General features: G+C 33.3%; 1 protein-coding gene and 1 non-coding gene across 2 annotated transcripts; one reads left to right on the forward strand and one right to left on the reverse strand.

The window, feature by feature from the left end:
- Positions 1–1,303: 1,303 nt before the first annotated feature.
- LOC149897580 (GMP reductase 1-like) lies at positions 1,304–23,694 on the forward strand. Its single transcript, XM_090116185.1, has 8 exons — positions 1,304–1,457; positions 18,524–18,643; positions 19,330–19,420; positions 19,632–19,798; positions 20,269–20,334; positions 20,580–20,702; positions 22,717–22,933; positions 23,189–23,694. The coding sequence occupies exons 1-8, from the start codon at positions 1,371–1,373 to the stop codon at positions 23,356–23,358; spliced, it is 1,041 nt and encodes a 346-aa protein (XP_089972311.1). The 5' UTR covers positions 1,304–1,370; the 3' UTR covers positions 23,359–23,694.
- Positions 20,987–21,105, reverse strand: LOC149897581 (U5 spliceosomal RNA). The gene has a single exon (XR_016458197.1). It is a non-coding gene; the product is annotated as a U5 spliceosomal RNA (small nuclear RNA).
- Positions 23,695–23,716: the final 22 nt, after the last annotated feature.

Below are 23,716 nucleotides of genomic sequence, written 5' to 3' on the forward strand. Positions count from 1 at the left end.
TTCAATTTACTAAATAAATCTTTTTTTTTCTTTGAGAAAGTTTGAATTGTGACCTTCACCTAGCGCTGCAAAACGATATTTCTGTACGTCCTTGTGACGTAATTTTCATGGCACAGTTGGGCTGTGTTACCAGTTATGAGAATTTTCCCTATTTTTACTCTTAATTTTCTTGAAAAAAAAAGACGGGTTGCACTCCGGGAGTGCCGGCAGCAGTGAAAACTTGATTATTAACGTTGAGCATGTTTGATATCCACGCTTACGCTTTTTCGATCAGGTCACGTGTCCTGACGCGAGTTTAAGATTTTATACCCATTACAGAAAAAGTGCTCAACGCCGCTAAAGAAGTTTTCACTTCAAAAATGTAGAGCACAAGGTCCATCAGAATTGTATAAATATTTCAAAGTACTACTAATTATTATTAGAAATATTTCTATTGGTTCTTATTGCAGTTCATTAAAGTATCATTTAAATATTTGATGTGATGGAGTATGTAAACTAAAATTTCGAAATCAAATAGAAGGGGTTTGTGACACAAATATTTTCATTATAATATTATAAGAGCTATTATAGCTTTAGTTCACATTTAGGTCGACTATAATAGCAACACTGCTATACATACTTTTCGTTGTCATAGCGCTGCAATACGCCTGAAGTCTGAACGAACGACGAGTCTTGACTCTTGAACGTTTAGTACTGTGCCCTGTCAGCGTTCCCAACCGTACGATAATTATCGTACAAACACGATAATTTGGTGCCTACGTACGATGTACGATAGCATGTTATTATCGTACGCTGATTTTACGATAATTTCTATCAGGCAAAATTCGATAATTTATATTATTTTTCCCATACAAATATGAAATTTTGACGTGTTTCATATCGAACTTTCATGGGAACAGTGGGGAACAGTGAAATTTTGTCAGATTGAATTTTAAACTTGGCGGGTTTATTGAACATAAAGTGGAAATGGAATCGGTTCAGGTCTGTAGTCTGTACCACGCGTAAAACCAAAGAGTATAATGAATATTAAGGCACGTAATTTTACGTAAAACGTTTGGGTTTCAGTGTCCCGTTGATTTGACAGCGGTAGTTAAACAAAGATTAACTATAGAGAACTTGCATACTTATCAATATTACAATTTATATGATTTATTTATTTATAATTGACTTTATTCTAAAAAGTACGATAATTTCGAACCAAAAACGCCTAATGTACGATAATTTTACGCCCCTGGTACGATAATCAGCTCACTTCAGGTTGCTAACACTGTGCCCTGTGGTTTAGTAGTCGATACGTCGCGCGGGAGGTCTCTCGCCTCATAGTTTTTATTTTAAGAAAAATAAATATAGGTTAAAGTCTTCTCTATAAAATGCCGAACATTATAAACGAGGTTAAATTAGATTTTAAGGATGTGTTACTACGACCGAAAAGAAGCACACTGAACAGCAGAAATGACGTGAGTACAACTTTTTAATTAACTAAATGGACTGAAAACTGAAAGATCAAAGTTCAAGCTGAAATGATCTCATCTTAAATGAAAATGTTTAGGATTTGGCGTGAAAATGTACATACATATTGTAATTGTGACGTAGGTATGGATAGAGCAAGATGGTAACGCGTATGTAAACATATTGATCCGATGTTAATTCAGTGTTTGTGTCAGCTAATAATTGTTAATTTTGTGTGATCGCTTCAATATTGAGATCACTACATTATTATGTCTAGAAACATGTACCATATACATAATGAAATTTTAATTATAGACGCGCTATTTAGTCCATTGAATGAGTCCCTCCAAGGGGGGTCTAGAGTGCGTGAGTTAGTAACGTAAGATGTTTCTTCGGAAAAATGTCAAGAGTCCCTAGTTAATAAACATACTAAAACCCCGGGCCACTAGGAGGAGCCCCGGAGTGGGGGGAGGGGGGAAATGGGTCCATTTTTTCATTTTTCGCTTAAATCTCAAAAACGGTACATGTTAGAGAAAAACTTTCAAGCAAAAGTTGAAAGGCCATAAAATTATCTACAAGTTGTACCTAAATCATTTTTTCCTATATCCTACCGTTTCTGAGTTATACGCAGTAAAACATGATTTTGGTTCAAACAATTTCCACATCAATCGATCAAAAAATATTTCTTTCTTCCATAAAACTCAAATGTGCAACTTGTGACCAGTACTGATAGATTGCTCTTAATTAGGTCTATAATTGGTAAAATAAACACATTCCTCCATGGAAGCCTTTAGGAGGAATCGATTGTCAAAATATTATATTAGGGCAGTTTGAGTTACTGAACTTGATCTTTTTATTTTTTTCTTCCAAAAAACTCAAAAGTGCAACTTGTGACCAGTACAGATAGATTGCTCATATTTAGGTCTATCATTGCTAAAAATACCAGATTCCACCACGGAGGCGTTTACGGGGAATTGAATTTTATCAGGGTAGTTACGATACATGAACTTTTTATTTTTTTTCTTCCAAAAAGCTCAAAAGTGCAACTTGTGACCGGCACAAATAGATTGCTCATAATTAGGTCTATCATTGATAAAAATACCAGATTCCACCATGGAGGCGTTTACGGGGAATTGAATTTTATTAGGGTAGTTAGTTAAAAAGTTCATGTATCGTAACTACCCTAATAAAATTCAATACCTCCTAAACGCCTCCATGATGGAATCTGGTTTTTTTATCAATGATAGACCTAATTATGAGCAATCTATCGGTACCGGTCACAAGTTGCACTTTTGAGTTTTTTGGAAGAAAAAAAATAAAAAGTTCAAGTATCGTATCTACCCGAATAAAATTCAATTCCCCGTAAACGCCTCCATGGTGGAATCTAGTATTTTTATCAATGATAGACCTTATTATAAGCAATCTATCTGTACCGGTCACAAGTCGCACTTTTGAGTTTTTTGGAAGAAAAAAATAAAAAGATCAAGTTCAGTAACTCAAACTACTCTAATATAGTATTTTGACAATCGATTCCTCCTAAAGGCTTCCATGGAGGAATGTGTTTATTTTACCAATTATAGACCTAATTAAGAGCAATCTAACAGTACCGGTCACAAGTTGCACTTTTGAGTTTTTTGGAAGAAAAAAATAAAAAGATCAAGTTCAGTAACTCAAACTACCCTAATATAGTATTTTGACAATCGATTCCTCCTAAAGGCTTCCATGGAGGAATGTGTTTATTTTACCAATTATAGACCTAATTAAGAGCAATCTATCAGTATCGGTCACAAGTTGCACTTTTGAGTTTTTTTGGAGAAAAGAAATAAAAAGTTCAAGTATCGTAACTACCCTAATAAAATTCAATTCCCCGTAAACGCCTCCGTGGTGGAATCTGGTATTTTTATCAATGATAGACCCAATTATGAGCAATCTATCTGTCCCGGTCACAAGTTGCACTTTTGAGTTTTTTGGAAGAAAAAAATAAAAAGATCAAGTTCAGTAACTCAAACTACCATTATATAATATTTTGACAATCGATTCCTCCTAAGGGCTTCCATGGAGGAATGTGTTTATTTTACCAATTATAGACCTCATTAAGAGTAATCTATCAGTACCGGTCACAAGTTGCACATTTGAGTTTTTTGGAAGAAAGAAATATTTTTTGATCGATTGATGTGGAAATTGTTTGAGCCAAAATCATGTTTTACTGCGTATAACTCAGAAACGGTAGGATATAGGAAAAAATGATTCAGGTACAACTTGTAGATAATTTAATGGTCTTTCAACTTTTAATTGAAAGTTTTTCTCTAACATGTACCGTTTTTGAGATTTAAGCGAAAAATGAAAAAATGGACCCATTTCCCCCCTCCCCCCACTCCGGGGCTCCTCCTAGTGGCCCGGGGTTTTAGTATGTTTATTACCTAGGGACTCTTGACATGTTTCCGAAGAAACATCTTACGTTACTAACTCACGCACTCTAGAACTTTTTATTCAATGGACTAATTGGTCTGATTAATTATTTCCCAAGACCAGAGAAAATTGTTTTTATTAGATGTGTATCTTCGATAGGTATGTACCTTACCTTTTCGGAATATAAGAAAATGTATTTACTACATTTTTCCCTTATCTATTGAAATTATCATGACATGCTAAATATTCTAATAAGATTGAATGCGTAAATAAACAAAAACAAATATAGGTGTCGTTACATAACGCAACAAATGAACAAACGTATTGAAAACTGTAGGTACCTACCTATAAGAAAATTAAACTGACTTTTATTTCCTAAAGGAACACTGTTTATGACTCTACATAATATTACAATGCTGTATAATTTGCTTCAGGATTTATTACTAGCTTCCGCCCGCGACTCCGTCCGCGCGGAAAAATTAAGATTTATTTATTTCTACGTATTTTTCCGGGATAAAAAGTATCCTATTTTATGCCCAGGAGAATAAGGTATAATTATACCAAGTTTCATCGAAATCGAACCGTTAGTTTTTACGTGATGCCTTCACATACAGACAGACAGACAGACAGACAAAAATTTTTTTAATCACATATTTGGGTTTGGTATCGATCCAGTAACACCCCCTGCTATTTATTTTTTCAATATTTTCAATGTACAGAATTGACCCTTCTACAGATTTATTACAATATAGGTATGTATAGATTATTTTCTTCGCATAATTTTTATGCAAAACGAACAGCGCGCTCAGTTTCCTTTCTGCTTTGAATTTTACTATTGGATTATGTAAACTTGTTCTTTTGTTGGTACCTACTTACTTATACGATACTAGCTGCTCCGCGCGGTTTCACCCCTGTTGGTCGTAGCGTGATGATATATAGCCTATAACCTTCCTCGATAAATGAGCTATCTAACACCGAAAGAATTTTTCAAATCGGACCAGTAGTTCCCGAGATTAGCGCGTTCAAACAAACAAACAAACAAACAAACTCTTCAGCTTTATAATATTAGTATAGATAATAAAACTCCTTATAGGTACGTATAATCAAATCCTTTTTTTTGATATCTTGCTGAGAATAGAAGTGGTAAAGAATGAAGCACAAAAAAAATATGTTAAATTTGATGCAGATGCCGTTGCTTGTTACGAATCGGGATTAAATAAAAGGGTACCTAGCTATTTTATAATTCTATTTTAACATAAATAATAAAGTAATATTTTCTCTACATGCTCTACCTACATTACTTTTTGCGATCCGAATTAGAAAAATAATACTTAAACATATTTTGCTGAAAATACCTATAATGTAAGAAGATAATATATTTAGTGTACCTACTTTTATGATTTTTTATGATTCCATTACTATGAATTCTAGATACATAATAGAAGTAATCAAATAACAAGATAATATCCTACAGGCTACAATATTCCTAACCAGAATTATGGTCGTAACTCGGAGCGAATTTTTATTTTATGCCTATTTATGTGTTTTATGAAGCTTTCAGTGCGTAATTGTTTTCGAAGATAAAATGTTATGTACCTAAAAAAACTCGAAAAATCGAAAATATATTTTTTTACTATAAGCTATAGGTATACTTATCTACACTTATATTATAAAGAGGAAAACTTTGTGAAATCAAACAAATTTGATAATGAATAGGCTCATAAACTACTGGACCGATTTTAAAAATTCTCACCATTCGAAAGCTACATTATCCACAAGTAATATAGGCTACATATCATCATGCTAAGACCAACAGGAGCGGAGTAATGCGGGTGAAACCGCGCGGCACAGCTATAAGTCTTTAATATTGCTGACTCCCCGTGGTTTGCTTACAACTCAATTAACAGCTTTTATGATACCACCTGTACCAGATATACATAGCTGAATTTGATCGCTCTAAGCAAAAAAAAAATTCGAAAAATAGTTGATAGATAGATGCACACATTTATATCATACCTATGTCTTTGCAATCGAAGTAATCTTATCCAATTTGAAACATTGTTTGAAACTGAATCCCTTGCGTATGTTAACATCTTATAGGGTGTTACATTTTCAAAGAATAGAAAAAAATTAGATCACAAGATCGTTTTTTTCAATTCTTTCAAAATAAATTAATGGTAGAGCATTTGAATGTTATAAAAAAATAGGTACCACCGTATAAGGTTGTCTAGGCCGTTGACACTATTATAAAGAGGCAAGGAGCTCAAGTACTCTCTAATTCAAGGAGGGTCTTTATAATCCCTCCAGTTACTATAGAAACGGCATTACCCTTTCTAAATATTTGCTTTGTGCCTGTAGTCTGCAGTTTGAAAATTATTCACAAAAAATAGAATAATCGTTATAAATGTTTGAATTGTTAGTACAGGTTTTGGTTTTGTTCGGAAGGATATGATTTTAACTTTTAAGTTGAACAAATGAATGGTTAAGCTAAATTAAGCTTAATTCTAAAGAATATTTACATGTATGTAACTAGATAGTTAGATCTAAATTTTTTTATACTGCTAAACAAAATAGACTAAACACGCAATCTAAGCCCTGGGTAGATTTATGAAGAAAGGTTGGAAAATAGTTTCAATTTTATAGTTTCCGTTGCGCGGGGTGCGCTGCATAATTTTCTTTTTAAGACAATATTGAATGTATTTTTCAAAAATAAGTATGAATAAATTAAACAGTAGATACATATTAAAAAGGCAAAAGTTCACATTCTGTTTTTCATAGAATATTTCGACGAACCGAAAAAACAACAAACATACGTACTAACATATTGTGCTGTAACATCAAATAACGTCTTTGGCTAACGTGAGTGTATACAAAACGGGTATCCCCCTATCACAGATTACTAAATAGTCGACGTAACCTTTATATTTTTCTCTATGGTTCATCCAAGTCTAAACAAAATATCTTTATTGAATCACAAAATATTGAATATACAGTACTAAAGTTATCAGAAATTATATAAACACTAACTTCATTAATTTTGATCTGTTTTTAATGGATTTTATGTAGAGTTCGGACTCTATTGTCGTTCGGAAATTCTTTTGAAAGAAAGAAAGAAAGAAAAAATATTTATTGCCACAAGTTACACACACTTAACAACTACTTACATTACAAAAAATAATAATTTGGAAAATCCAAAAGTGCACGCCTCATAATTTTTTTTTAATAAATATTTATTAATTATTATTTTTGTTTATTTAATAACAATTAAACCACATCTAATCAGACCCTGAAAAATGAAAGGGTTCTATTCCTGAGCATACTCAAGCGTAAGAGAAAAAAAAAGACTCGATTAGTAAAGTATTTCGGTCGCTATCGTGTTAACAAGAAAAAGGATCCGCACATACAGACACACGGACGTCCAAGACAGAACTTTTTTAAACTGTTTTTTAACTAGTAAGTATAAATAACAAAAATGACATCAAAAATATCATGAACGTTAAAAATAGTGTTTTTTCTTAATATGTGTGTGTATGTATTATCTTACAAGTGCAATGTATGATACATAAAGACATTTTAAGTTTGAAAAATCAGATGTTTTGCGCGAAGTGACAGTAGTACCCACCTCAACGCTTCGCTTATGAGGCGTGCAATAGAGAATTTACATGGCAATCGGGTCAGACTCAGCCATGCTGTCGGGCTTTAACACCTGAACAGCGCTGATTTTCAGTCTGCCCGTAAGTTTTTATTTCCGATTTCGACATTGATTTTTGTTAATCAATGTCGCGTAAACGGGCTTGCACTGGATACATTAGTATGATTAGTTAGCTGTTATTAAGTACTGGCGATAGACTATATTTTTTATAGAAGTACTTTTGAGTGATAAGGATCAACGTTTACTGGAAAAGGTTCTGGGCTATAGGTCTTCGTAATAAATTGGTATACACAGAACATTAAAACACTACTTATAAATGTAACAAATTAAAATAGGCAGTATAACACGCTGCACACAGCACTGCACACATTGTTGAATATACTCTATTTTCACGTCATAGTTGGAAATTATACATGGACACACACTGAACACATGATTAAATATACATGTCATTAATATCATGCAGTTTATGAGTCAGTGGAGTTCGTTTGTCGACATATGACTATCCTCCTATTTGATCATTTACTACTAGAGTTAATTAATATGTATGCTTAAATCTTCAAACTACGCAACGGATTTTGATGCGGTTTTTTTATAGTCAGATTGATTCGCAGGTATTTCTCAGGGAAGGGGTTAATTTACCTATAGAATTTATTACGTTTTAGATAAAGCGGGCATAGCTGCGGGCGGAAAGCTAGTTATAAAATACCTACATGATGTAATTTTTTTAGAATTATGAGTCGGTTATTAGGTTACGACTGGTTACGACTTAACCAACAAACGAAAATAATTTATTAAAGAGACGAACACTATAATACCATAAAATTTAGCCACAAAATAAATAGTCTTCTCTATAAATTTACTTTCAGTTTGCCGCGGTGTAATTCAAGCGAACCCAGACAAATTGCTATGAAACAAGATCATTCATTATCCTAGACCAAGCAATAGTGAATTTGTAAAAAAGCGCATAATTTACTGCAGATATTTATTACGGTGAAATTACATCAAACGATTGCGAAACATTCGAAAATATTCTATGCAATGAACAACACTGAATACAAGTTTTCGTTTACACTAAAAGATCACGAAAGAATGCTCTTGCTAGAGCAACTAGAGCTCTTGCTCTATGTTCGTTTGATGTAAATGCACCGTTAGACCAAGGATATCTTCTTTATATATAAAAACTAGCGACCCGCCCCGGCTTCGCACGGATGCAATGCTGATACTAAATACACTACAGAAAAACTTTTAACGTTGTATATAAAAACATAGCGGCCCGGCCGCGGCCGGCCGGTACCGCCGCAAACGGTACGTCCCGCAATTTTTAAATCTGTAATATATTCGAAAATATTCACTTAAATCACACGATGTAAAGGGCCATATAAAATAAATAATAAATAATAAATAAAAAGCCCGTTTATTTCCATCCACAAGTTGATACAGATAGTTTACATATACTTAAAGCTATTTTCAATATAAAAACAAATTACACTATTTCTTAGCTTAAAATTTAATTACTAATACTTAATTAATTTATTTTTTTCTATTTTTTTTTCATTTTAGATGTAACATTCTATCACAGCTTGCTTATCTATCAGAAACATTGATCGGAACCCCTTCTCGGGTATAGGCCTCCTCCAACTTTTTCCAGGTATCTCTGTCCATTGCCTTTGATCTCCAGTCGTTTCCTGCTATATTTTTTATATCTTCTATCCACCTTTTTTTAGGGCGTCCTACATTTCTTTTTCCCTTCGGCCCTTTCCATATAGTTGTCTCCAGTGTCCATCTTTTATCCGTGCATCTTGCTATATGTCCCGCCCATTGCCATTTCTGTTTTAGTGCAAATTGTAAAGCGTCAATGATTTTCGTCTTTCGTCTTATTTTTTCACTTTTTACTTTTTGTATTTTTCTTATTTTAAGTATACTCCTTTCCATTGCTTTCTGGCATGCTACTAGTTTACTTTTTAATATCGAGCTGTATGTCCACGTTTGGCAACCATATGTAAGGGTAGGTAAGACACATGTGTCCAATACAATTTTTTTTAGATGAAGGGGAAATTCGCCTTTTAAAACTTCCTTTAAGGACCAGAACTTTTTCCAGCTTATATTAGTTCGCCTCACTACCTCTAGTTCTTCGCTTTTGTCTTCGAAGGATAGTTGTTTGCCCAGGTAGATGTAATTGCTGACATATTCAAGTGGCTTCTCATTTAGGAATATAGCATTTCTGTGGCTGTTCGTCAGTATTTTTGTTTTGTCCTCGTTCATTTTAAGACCTACTCTTTCACTTTCTTCATTAAGGTTGTTTATCATTTTGTCTAATCCCTTACTTGTTTCAGCGAACAGAACAATATCGTCTGCGAATCTGAGGTGTGTAAGTTGAGCTCTGTTTACTCTTATGCCATCGGACTGCCAGTTAAGATTGTTAAAAATGTGTTGTAGTACCATTATGAATAACTTTGGTGAAAGCGGGTCGCCTTGCCTTACTCCTCTGCAAATCGATATATCCGGACCTCGAGACTCTAGTTTCACCTGACTCACACAACCCTGATAAATATTTTTCAGGACCTTTACGTAGTTTTCGTTTATGTTACACTTGCTTAGTGATTCCCAAATAGAATCATGTGAGATCGTGTCAAACGCTTTGGCATAATCGATGAATGCAATGTATAGTGGGCGGTTGAACTCCTGGTATTTCTCCATCACTTGTTGTAATACGTGCATATGGTCTGTAGTAGAGAAACCTGGACGAAAGCCTGCTTGTTCTACAGGCTGGTAGTTATCGATTTTCGGAGCTAGCCGGCTCTGCAGAATTGACGCGAACAGTTTGTATACACTTGAGAGCAGACTAATCGGACGGTAATTAGAAATATCTTGAGGGTCACCTTTCTTGTATAGGAGAATTATATCAGATCTTTTCCACTGCACTGGCACCTGACCAGTTTTCAGAACCATGTTAAACAAGTAAGTAAGTGGGCGAGCCAATAGGGTAGCGCCAGCTTTAAGTGCCTCATTTTGTAGACCATCTGGACCTGGACTTTTGTCTGGTTTTAGTTTTTTAATGTGCTTTAAAGGGCCATATAGATCTATATTAAATGAACAATGTATTCAAGGTATTTAATTGGTTAAGGATTAATGCTGTATTGGTTAAAATCGCTTCGAAAATTAGCCATTATTTGTCGTAAAAAGTAAATGACAAAAAAAAGTTATTGTGGGTTATCCATAAGAGATAGACATATGCCATCGCGGACTTTTCTGTAGACCTTTTCAATGTGTACAATACTTAGTACATTATTTTGATAAAACTCGTAGGGTTCAGCCTGCGTTTGCAATGTAAGCGGAAGAAATGTAATTATTTACGACATCACATTAGAAACCTCAAAAATAACAGTACTTCTCCACTATTTAATGGATGTTATTATACATATAAACCTTCCTCTTGAATCACTCTATCTATTAAAAAAAACCGCATCAAAATCCGTTGCGTAGTTTCAAAGATCTAAGCGTACAAAGGGACATAGGGACATAGGGAAATAGGGACAGAGAATGCGACTTTGTTTTATACTATGTAGTGATGATGAATCGCAAAATGTGTTGGTAAGCGCATAACTCGAGAACGGCTGAACCGATTTCGATAATTCTTTTTTTATTATATTCCTTGAAGTACGAGGATGGTTCTTATGTAGAGAAAACGTAAACATGTACCACGGGCGAAGCCGGGGCGGACCGCTAGTTTTTAATAAACGCATACTTTTTTACTGCAGCTTTTTATTAAACAAAATTTCCATTTTTTTTATTTGTCAGTAGTTACCATGGTGATATTTACAAAACCCACAAATAAAGTTAGACTTTGTTTGTTTAGGTACTTGAACTCGCCTATATCAGGAACTACTCGTCCGATTTGAATATTTAGTATAGTGTTAGATATACCTAGCCCATTTATCGAGAAGGCCTATAAATTATAATATAGGTAATATATTATAGGTAATCATCACGCTAAAATTTATAGAAGCGGAGCAATGGGGGGAAAAACCGCGGGGCCAGCTAGTTTTTTAATTCATTTACATTTGTGTATAGGTATTTGCAAATCATTCTGTTTGGCACTAGAGCATAATATCAATTATTACAAGAACATTCGTGACTTTCATACTGATTTGATATAGGACATATAGACATATACATATAGATTACTATGAAATATAATATAATAAATATTATATTTTAAATCAATAAAGAAAACAATAACTGAAAGATTTAAATTCTGAGAAACTTTGCAATTTGTACCTACTATGATCGATCTACCAACAAAAAACAATAACGCATTTGCATTAGTCATGTACATTAGTAGAAGACATAAAAAATGATTAAATCAACTCTATCTACAATTTATTTTGTTCTGGTGCATGTATCATGGATTGTAGACGATAAAAATGAATATGTTAACGAAAATTTTTGTCGATCTGTTTATTTGATTCTATCACGGATAAACAACAACACGGATTTAGATGAATTTTGCAATAAAAATAGTTGGAAGCCTAGGTCAAACACAGGCATACTTTTTTCTAAAAAAATCAAAACCTAATGGGTTGAAATAAGGGTTATGTTTTGTCTATGGTTTTTTCATTTAGTTGTTTAAAAAAATGTGAAATGTACGTACTTATACGAATCTAGAGTTTGGAGAGAATGAAGATTTTATCTTATCTCTCGGAGATACAAGCTGGTGATACCATGTAGAGGATCCGGACACATTTTTTCTAGCCTAATTATTGTTTTACTTTCATTATCCATAATGAAATGAATAAGTAATTTATATTACACTAGCTTACCGCCCGCGGCTTCGCCCGCTTTGTCTCAAACCTAATAAATTATACATAACAGCTTCCTATTGAATCACTCTATGTATTTAAAAAAACCGCATCAAAATCCGTTCTGTAGTTTTAAAGATTTAAGCATACAAAGGGACATAGGGACAGAAAAAGCGACTTTGTTTTATACTATGTAGTGATATTATATTCAACAAATATTAAAGAAACAACGTTGAGAACAAGAATTAACACGAAAAAAAGATTCAGCTTAGTCAAATCAAAAGCGAATCTGACTTGTTTTAGACTAATTATTCGGTTGGTTGGGATGACGATGAATTTGATTTTTTGAATATGATTTTAATATTTTAAATTCACAAAATTAAACGAAATATCCCACCCGCGTAAGTAGTTTTAATGTAACATAATACCGTCTCCAGTAAAGAAGACATTACTTCTCGAATAATAGCATAATATGTCCATTACTCTACCACCAAAAGAATACGTACCAAGATTGAGATATTTTTGATCGATTGCTTTTCAGTTTCTCTGTTCCAAGTGACCTTCTGGGAAACCTTGACACATTTTTTAAAATACACCTCAGTGAGCATAATGTATCTTATGTAACTGTTTGGCGAGAAAACTGTATTTTTTGTGCGAAAACCGTTGTTTGGTAACCTAAATATTATGTGTTGTTTCTATACTTCTCCCTTTAAATGTATAAATTATCAATTCCTTTTACGAGGCAAAACGACTTACTGTCCACGATGAGTTGTATAGTTTTTCTCTTTCCGATAAAAATATCTGAACTAAGCTATTTCCTATTTCTATACTAATATTATAAAGAGGAGAAAAAGTTTTGTATGTATGTATGTATGGTTTTCACGCATAAACCACTGGACCGATTTCAAAAATTCTTTCACCATTAGAAAGCTGCAACTTCACTGAGCAACATAGGCTATAAAACATGTAGGTACCACGGGTGAAGCCGGGGTGGACCGCTAGTATTTAATAAAAACATACGAATAAAGAACCACAACTACCTTCACGGTAATATGAAAGACTGTGATCGCGACTTTTAATATCCGACTGGGATTCCTTCAGGTGTTACGTAGGTAAAATAAATAAACAATCAAATATTTACATACATAATATTAATATTAGGTATGTTACTAATAAGCGGCACTCACTAATCACTCACAAATTGCAATTGATATAATCGAAGCAGCGGGCGAGATTGCAGTCAAAAACTAGATAAAATGAAGTAAAATTGTATACCATATTAAAACATAAGTATACCCTTATCTACTATCTAGAATCTATTAATCATCTATAATTAATTCTATTCATATATTGTGCTAGACACGACGTGCCGTCTACGAGAGTTATATCACAGTTATATCATAAATAGCTTTCCGCCCGCGTTTTCAAAGAAAAACCCGCATAATTCCCGTTCGCGTGGGATTTCCGGGATAAATCCTATCCTATGTATAAATCCAAGTTACCCTCTATATGTGTGCTAAATTTGATTGTAATCGGTTCAGTAGTATTTGCGTGAAAGATTAACAAACACACACACACACACACATCCTCACAAACTTTCGCATTTATAATATTAGTAGGAAAGATTAAACATATCTAACGTGTATTCTGAATGACTAAGATAATTTCTTCATTATCTACTTGTCTGTCCCAGCTTCGACCCTGACCCAGGATGAAAATTACGCACGGGGCACAGCTAGTATAGTTATACATAGTTATATTAAGGACTAGCTGTGCCTCTCCTGTTGGTCTTATCATTATGATATGTTATTATAGCCTTCCTCGATAAGTGGGCTACCTAACATCGAAAGAATTTTTAAAATCGGACCAGTATAGTTCTTGAGAAAAAACAAAGTCTTCAACTTTATAATATTAGTATAAATTGTACAAGTTTCTCAAGAATGTTAAATAGCGATCGTGTAGTTTGTTTCTGTTTTTCAAATGGTTTTATTTGTTCTTTTTACATCGAAATTGTTTATTATTTAAAACAACTAATTTTGAATGTTTAGCACGAGGCACCATAGTTAAAATATACGTGTTAATTAATCTCTTATTCTTCTAGTCTTTCCGCTCGGCAAATCATTTGTCAACTCTAATTAACAAAGTGAACCATTTGTCCATTTTTAACCGACTTCAAAAAAAAGGAGGAGGTTATCAATTCGGCCGGTTTTTTTATGTATGTACACCGATTACTCCGTGGTTTCTGAACCGATTTACGTGATTCTCTTTTTGTTCGATGCGGGATGGTGTCGAATTGGTCCCATAAAAATATTATTCGGATAGGCCCAGTAGTTTTTATTTTATGAGCATTTTTGTCTGTATTTGTAAATGTTGCAAGTGCAAGTTTGAAGTCGGTTGTTTTTAACGCAGTTATTGACTTGTAGTACTGTTCCACTTTTGTCTGGCGAATACCATTACGTTCTAGTTTTTTTTAGGCCAACTTTATTTCATCAAATTAATCTATTGGAGTAAGGTCAACCTTTTTTAGCAAAGTAAGTTAGAGATTTCTGGTATTTGTTGTGAAGAACTAAACACCAGAAACGTTAATTTATTGTTTAAAAATCGAATAAAAAGACGAGATAAATCAACATAAAACATAATAAATAGTTTATAGTATCATACTAAGGTAGCATAGTGTAGAAATCCAATTTATAGTTTGTAAGGTGAAACAAGAAAAGAATTGCTATTAAAACTGTTGATTAATATTCAAAGCGCTGCAAAGTACTTTACCGTGTTCCGTGTCCGTGTCACAATCAAAATATTTGATTTGTGAATATTTGATGAGTGCATTTACATCAAACGAACATAGAGCTACCTAGCTAGAGCATCTGAAAACTCGTATTCAGTGTTGTTCAGTATTAGAACCTGAACATAGAATCTTTTCGAACGCACTAAGAACAACGAAAGAAGGCACTCGTTTGATGTTAATGCACCGACACGTTTGACAAGAACCATATCCCTGACCTTGGTCTTGAGACGAAAGTTTATCAAAAATTCGTTAATGCTCGGTCAAATCATCACGGTTACATTATTGTATTGGCACTATGTACTGTGTATTTATATCTTAATTAAAGGCGACAATGACCGTCAAATCCCATTGCTATAGGCTGGCCGGTCGCCAGGAAAAAATAATCTTTCGTTATCAAACAATTTGACTTTCCTGTTGGTTTAGGTATTTTCCGAAACCTCTGATGTAACAAACAGCTTCAATTTCACTTCAATAAATAAAGGGTATGAAAACAGTAACAAAACGAATAATCTATAGTTAGGAAAATCTAAGGAACTCGTTCGAAATGGATTCCAGGATATTCCGTCCTGAAAACGAGAACCTTAGAAATGCAAAGGAAAGAAACACGTCCATTTGCGCTGCCTTTTTTCTATATTTTTATTGTTTGACAACATTATACTCATTAAAAATGTAGCATAATTTTCTTTGCTAATTGAAATTTTCATAATATAAGCAAAATTTAAAATACTGTCAATGTCTACCAGCTGTAGTCCTGTGACCATTTCATCATTATACAGAAGAGGACTTACAACATTTCTATAATTTTAACAATTCTCGAATTGAAGAGTTTTCTTAGTTCGATATAACATAATTGATTGCGTGTTATAAAAGATATCAAAGCTATTACAGTAACATCAATCAACAAAAATTCAAGGACGAATAAGCTAAGAATCCCGCAGAGATATTAATCTTGGAGCTATAGCAGCAATTTGTCAATATCGTAATGCCGTAGAAAAATTGGCCCTGACTGAACGATTACGCAATTCCGAAACGTTGAAATGTTTAAATGTTGGAAATTGCGAAAGTTTCTATATGTATATATATAGTTGAAAATAGTGTATAGCTACTGTTGAATGTACGTCTATTCCTTAAGGTTCACATATCTACTAGATCTATACTCTATACTAGATCTAAGTAAAAAAAAATTGCGTAATTTTTTCTCGTTTAATTTTTGGCGCAGATAATATAATACTGCTATTGGTTTACAAATGAAAAAAGTTACTCAATAAAGAATCTAATGTATAAAATTCTTGTGTCGCGGTGTATAGGTAGTAAAACTATTTCAAATGGCATGACCGCACCTCATGTGTGTGCATATCGAATAAGTCTGAGTGATAAGAGTAAGGTTGAACAACATTTGCCGGGATAGTCAGTGTTACTATAAAAAGCATCAAGCTTATCATTCTGGTGATTCCCCATGTTAGTACGAATGTGATTACTTCGTAGAAACAGAAAAAGCTTCATGCTAAATCTGTTTATAACAAGCTTTGTAATGACAAGTAATTTACTACGCAGCTACAAACATGCAATGAAATAAAACATTTTATATCATCGTCACACGAAGAAATAAAACAGAAGAAATGATAAAAGAGTACTCGGTTTTAAATCAACGTAAAATGTCACGCGAAACTCAAACTCAAACTCAAACTCAAACATTTATTCATTCAATTAGACTTCTTATAGAAGCACTTTTGAAACGTCATTACATATTTTAAAATTTACCACCGATTCGGAAAGCAGTATCTACGGAGAAGAACCGGCAAGAAACTCCATAGTTGCTCTTTTAAATCATGTCAGTTTTACAATTTTACAAAATACATATAACATTATAATATATTATAATAACATGCCAAAGAACTGTCCTGCGGTTTTTTCGCGACAACCCTCCATGGGTTTTTATCGTCCATATATTCCTGAATACTGTAGTACGCTCTCTGAACTAGTACATTTTTTATATAAGTTTTAAATTTAGAACTACTAAACTCTTTAATATTATGAGGAATTCTATTGTAAAAGCGTATACCTTGACCCATAAATGAATTTTTAACTTTAGCTAATCGGAAAAATGGCATTTCAATTCTATTTCTGTTCCTTGTGCCATAACAGTGTCTATCTCCTACTCTTGTGTGTAAGTCGGCGTTTTTGTGTACATGCAAAATATTATTAAATATATACTGTGATGGTACAGTAAGGATACCAGTATTTTTAAAGAGATCTCTTAGTGAGTCCCGAGCACGTAAATTATATATAGAACGAATGGCTCTTTTCTGTAAGATAAATATAGTTTCTATATCTGCTGCCCTGCCCCATAGTAGAATTCCATAGGACATAATACTATGAAAGTAGCTGAAATAAACCAATCTAGCTGTATCTTCATCGGTGAGTTGCCTTACCTTTCGGACTGCATATGCTGCTGAACTGAGCTTACCTGCAGCGGTGTTGACATGGGCTCCCCACTGTAGTTTCTCGTCCAATGTTAACCCAAGAAATACAGTCGATTCTGTAGGGTGTAATACCTCCCCGTTCAAGGTAATATTTCTGCTTAACTTTTTAACGTTTGGTAGTAAAAATTCAACACAAGTTGTTTTTTTGGCATTTAATAATAAATTATTAGCAGTAAACCAGTCGGATATGTGTAAAAGAGCACTGTTCACTTCATCAACATTTGTGTCATGCCTATCCACATTAAATATTAATGAGGTATCATCTGCAAACAGAACTATTTCACACCTATCCTGTAAATAATAAGGTAGATCATTGATATATACCAAGAACAAGAAGGGTCCTAAAATAGATCCCTGTGGAACACCAATGTTAATTGACGCACCGCTAGAACGTTCTCCATTAACAACTACAAATTTTGTATTTACCAGATTTTTGGAAGTGAATCTTCTTTAGGCACGTTGAGAGTAAAATTTCAAAGTTGCGTCATGGCAATACCGTCATGCCACGTAAGGCGACGATTTTGGTATCTTTTAATCTTGTCAAAGAAGTTTTACTTCTGACACGTCAGGTGTGCTCGCCACACACGCTCTTTTTTCCAATGATACAGGAGATCAAAAAATAATAAATTGAATAATGATTTACGCACAATTATAGATAATAGGTCAAATAGGTCATTCATAGCTAACATTTCCTATTATTTTGCCTACTAATTACGATGACCTAAGGCAACAGTATAGAAATACCTATGTAATAAATGTTTATGGAATTACATAGATTCTACAAAAATAATATTTGTGCGCTCTTGTGGAAACGCATGCTCAAAAAAATCACATAAAAATACTCTTATATCGGTAAAGCATGTTGTATTTATTAAAAATTGATGAAATTTACCTACAATAAAAATTTAATTACTCTTCATGTATATTATTTTATTTACAGGTGGATTTATTCCGCGAGATCACATTCCGTAACTCCGGCCAGACATACCGGGGCGTTCCCGTGATGGCCAGCAATATGGACACCGTTGGAACGTTCGAGATGGCTCGAGAACTTTCTAAGGTAACTTTTTGTATTAGTACATAGTTAGTGACTGACAATTTTAGTAGTCTATGTGGGAGAGCACTTTAAAATCGTGATAAAGAGTAGTTTAAAAAAGATCTTTAAATAAAAGAATAACAATTCATTATTTGACAAAAAACCTTGTGACCCTTTGTATATTGTTTTCATCAAGGAGATTGGATGTTTATTCTAAGTCTGAATGTTTTAAAATATTAATTGTTTAATACCCTTGAAAAAAGGCTGTTATTGTTATCATTACATTTAAAAATAATGGCAAACTTGACAGTGTTCGTGGAACTGTTTACAGGCACATTTCTTAGTATTGTTTATTTATAAGTAACAGGAAGGGAGGAATACAGGATGTCCCATTATTGGTATACAAACCGCGAAGGGACTTGTAGTTTTGCGTACACTGATCACGTGAAAAATACTTAAACAATAAAATTACGCCAAAAAATTTTTGCTAAATTTTTCCATAAAATACATGTTTTCGTGTCTAGCTTCGCGCAGCCGGCATATACTTATACCGCTTCGCTAATGTGAGCATTTTGTCTATGAAAACATAATCTTAAACGTACTCAAAAAATACGTTTCATCGGGATACGGACCCACTATGTACTTAAATACTTAGATTATATTATTTGCGTCTAAGGAATAAAGACGTATAATTTATTTTCATTTTTCAGCATGGCCTATTCACATGTATCCACAAGTACTATACAGTAGATGAATGGAAGAAATTCGCTGAGGATCATCCGGAGTGTTTAGCACAAATGGGTAAGAATATTTGCTTATAGTGGTTTACGAAAAAAATAATAATTGTAGTTAGCCTTACTAATTATATTATAAAATAGTTGTAATTTGTTTGTTTTAAAGTTTATTAATCAACCACACAAAAACAACATATAAGTAGTTAGACTATCGTAAACCCAAATAGTTATTTATGAAAAAAAAAACTTTTTTCTCATTTGAAAATTTAAATTTTCAGCTGCAAGTTCAGGCACAGCGGAAGCCGACTTCGATAGACTCAGTGAGATTCTAAATAACGTAAAAGAGATAAAATTTGTCTGTCTGGATGTAGCCAATGGGTATTCGCAGCATTTTGTTGAATATGTCCGAAGAGTGCGAGCTGCGTACCCTAAACATACTATTATCGTGAGTATCTTTTGGTAACAGAATTAATAAAAAAACGGTTTAAAAATGACATTCTAATTTCTATTTTATCTTTTTTTTTTATTATAATCTGTAATGCTACCTTTGCTCGACAAATGTCAGGTGAAAAAAAAAAATTAAGACATAATTTGGCGCCAATTAATCTGCCATTAATTTTTAATCCAATTTAGTTCATTGTCCCATCACAACTTAATCGTTTTCATTTTAATGAATAATTTATCGTCTATTTATGAATAATATTAATACGTTCTGTTAATTTATAATCAACCTTAATTAATTTTGAATTGCCTATAACTTATTATTTGTACCTACATATTATTATGAACTTTGACCAAACCTTGTTCCTACTTATAACTATTATATTTTAGTACTAGTTGAAGTATGTATTAGTAGTAGAAGTCTAATCTTATTAAATACTTACAATAATATTAAGTATGTATTTCTTTTTTCAGGCTGGCAATGTCGTAACGGGTGAAATGGTTGAAGAACTTATTTTATCCGGCGCTGATATTATTAAGGTATTTTTGAATTAATTTATACTTACTTTCCTAAGAACGAATATTTTGCTGCTTTACACAGAGTAAACAATATTTATTTTACACACTGAATAACTAAAATTTATAACTTATTTATTTATTATTGTCTAATTAGATAGTAATCAATTGATTAACAATAAGAATAGGTAAATTATCAGTCTCGTAGTATATTTATTTTATCTATCAAGTATAGCTGTTGTAGAAAACTTTTTCGTATAATATTTCAGGTGGGCATAGGACCAGGATCAGTTTGCACGACTAGGATTAAAACGGGCGTGGGCTATCCACAACTATCTGCTGTTATTGAATGTGCAGATGCTGCTCATGGATTAAAGGGACATATTATATCGGTGAGATATTATGTTATTGAATAAATACCCAAACATTACATAATAATTATATATACACTATATTATAAAATAATAGGAAGAAGCTTCACAATTTATAGTATAGACTATAGATTTTTAATTTTTATGTACTTAAAGGTTTCTGTGGGAAAATCTCAAGTAAAGCTTATATTTTTGTTGGAAACTAATTCATTAATATATTTTATGAGATTATTAATTGTAATTTGTAAGTATTTAATTCTTTACTTAGTTGATTGTTCACTGAACTATGTTTAATTGAATTATTTACCCTGATTAAAAAACAGGGCATTAAAAAATTGAGTTAGACTCATTTGAGTGTTCCCCTCCACGGAAATCTTTAGTAAAAGGCGAAAGATTTATACGTTTTGAAGGGAAACCAGAGTGACTGTAGGCAACTCACAAAAATATTATATGTGTTTCGTAAAAAACTTCAATAGCGCGAGTTAGAAATGAAAAGCGTCATCTAGTTAATACAAGGTAAAACTATTTATTAATTTTTCATTCAGTATTTCTATTCAAAAATAAAACCAAGTAGATATGTATTAAAATAAATACTTTATTTAGAAGGACAATATTGTTCGACATCTAGCAATTCTAATAAAATTATTGTTAGAATTTTTTGTTTAAGCGACATCTATCGGAAATAGTAATAAGTAATAACTATACAAACATGAGACCTTAGATTAAGGATTGGTCTCCGCGCGCGCGCTACGACTAGATACCGCCCCACCTAAAAACAATAGCTCTGTGAGTGCGGCAACTCTTTTCTGTAGTGTGTGTTAGGCAATTTGTAAAGACGCTAGTGTGTGTGAAGAATTGGGCTGCCAGCTACATAAATTTTACCTCATAAATGGGAAATCTGGTATCTTGGAAAGAAGTTTGAAAAATATTTTTTTCATCCTGACCTGGCCGGGAATCGAATCCATGAACATGTGACTCAAATCCACTTGCGACGCTACTATACTATAGTCACAAACGTTGTTTAAAAGTAAAAAAGCGGAAATAAAAAAAAACATATTATATGAGTCAGTTAAACATGGTTAAACAGAAATAAATTATTGTATTATACTTTTTTATACATGTGTTAGTAATAGTATTGAAAAAAAAAGTTCAAATTATTGCTAAAATATTTCCTCAACCACGTGTATTTTTTTGGATATGCAATACGGCAACACTGAATGGCGTCGTATTTTCGTAGAAAAATTTTTCGAAGTAGGTAAAGGAGAAATTTCGAATAATACGATACTTAGTGATGGTACGTGATCCCAGTGTCTTTCTTATTTTTTGATGTATTATTTTTAAATAGTTTTATGACAAATGGGCATTTTACTTCAGATTTTGTTCAAAATCTTTATAAATTATCGGTTCACCCTCTCCACACAATGCTTGTGACACGACTGGCTTGGGTACGCCGAATTCGGCGTACTATAAGTTGCCGCATTTTTCAAGTACGCCGGCCGCGGCGGTATCTAGTCGTAGCGCGCGCGCGGAGACCAATCTATAATCTAAGCATGAGACGTAGTGTCATTATTTCAATGCAGGTGTCGCCACTTGCACTTCACTACATTTTTTTATTACTAAAGTACGGCTAATCAATGGTTTGTTGAATTGTATGTTTGGATGCTAAAAACTAAGGAACTGTAAAAAAATTAAAAAGCTTACTAAAACATATCCTCTCGTGTAGAACCGGGGCCAGCAGATAGTAATAGGTAGATAAAAGACCTACTCAAGACGAGGAACTCAATTTTTGATGAAACTTCTTTAGGCGGTTGGGAGTAAAATTTCGTGACACGTCATGGAGTAAAGTGACGATTTTGGTATCTTTGAATCTTGCCAAAGACATTTCACTTCTGACACGAGTGCTCGGCACGTACTACTACACTTTTTTAATTAAATTATACTGTTTACTCACTGAAATTTATTGTAAGAATTTGGAAAACTTGAAAAGATGATGTAAAATGGTCAAATATACCCAAGTAAAAACTCTTTTTCACAGGACGGTGGTTGCACATGTCCCGGGGACGTAGCCAAAGCTTTTGGCGCGGGGGCTGACTTCGTAATGGCGGGCGGTATGTTCGCTGGCCACGACCAGTGTGGGGGGGAAGTGGTCACCAAACCTGATGGGAGGAAGGTCAAGCTGTTCTATGGCATGTCGTCTTCTACGGCCATGTTGAAACATTCTGGTGGGGTCGCGGAGTATAGATCTTCCGAAGGTAAGGTTCTGAGAAGGTAGAATTTTGGGGCATTTTTGCTTGTAAAATAGTGTGGCCAGGTCAGCGGCTTGATGTTAGGTGATATATTATTTGTCTTTGGAAGATTAGAATAATGCCTATAAATAGGAAGTTTTAAGGAGGTATTTAATGCCTATGTAGGGGCTATGCATAATAAGAAGCAGAGTACTTTTTGACTAAAATTCAATAAGTTTCTTCCATTAAAAAAATGTTTATTTAATACCTTTTTTTTTTCAGGTAAAACAGTTGAAGTGGAATACAGAGGTGACGTAGGTGTAACGGTAAAGGATATTCTAGGCGGTCTAAGATCAACCTGTACCTATGTAGGTGCAGCTAAACTACGGGAATTGCCTCGACGGGCCACTTTCATCAGATGTTGTAGGCAAGTCAATGACACCTTCTCTTAAGTATGCGCGCCTGGTACTTTAAAACGCAGATTTTTAATTTAAACGCATAAATTATTGTCTTTTTGTTTTAGTGATTTATTATTAAGTTTTTGGTTCCTATAGTAATAGTGATGTCTCAAATTTTTTAGTTTATTAAAAATTGTATTCTATGCCTACAATATACTTGATGATATTTTTGGAAATGGTGCTAAATTATAACAATAGTTCGGTTATATTTGTTTATGTATACAATAGTTTAGTTTATTCTCTAGCTGTTATCAAGATCTGCGATGTTTATTCTATACGCAATTATGGCAGTCTTTGAAATTGTTAAACATTATATTATATACTTACTATACACAAATACACAATATTATAC

This window comes from Colias eurytheme, chromosome 25 (genome assembly GCF_061535395.1).
Source record: "Colias eurytheme isolate Ceu_HAF_F1 chromosome 25, ilColEury1 Martin Lab GWU primary, whole genome shotgun sequence".
Taxonomy (NCBI): domain Eukaryota; kingdom Metazoa; phylum Arthropoda; class Insecta; order Lepidoptera; family Pieridae; genus Colias; species Colias eurytheme.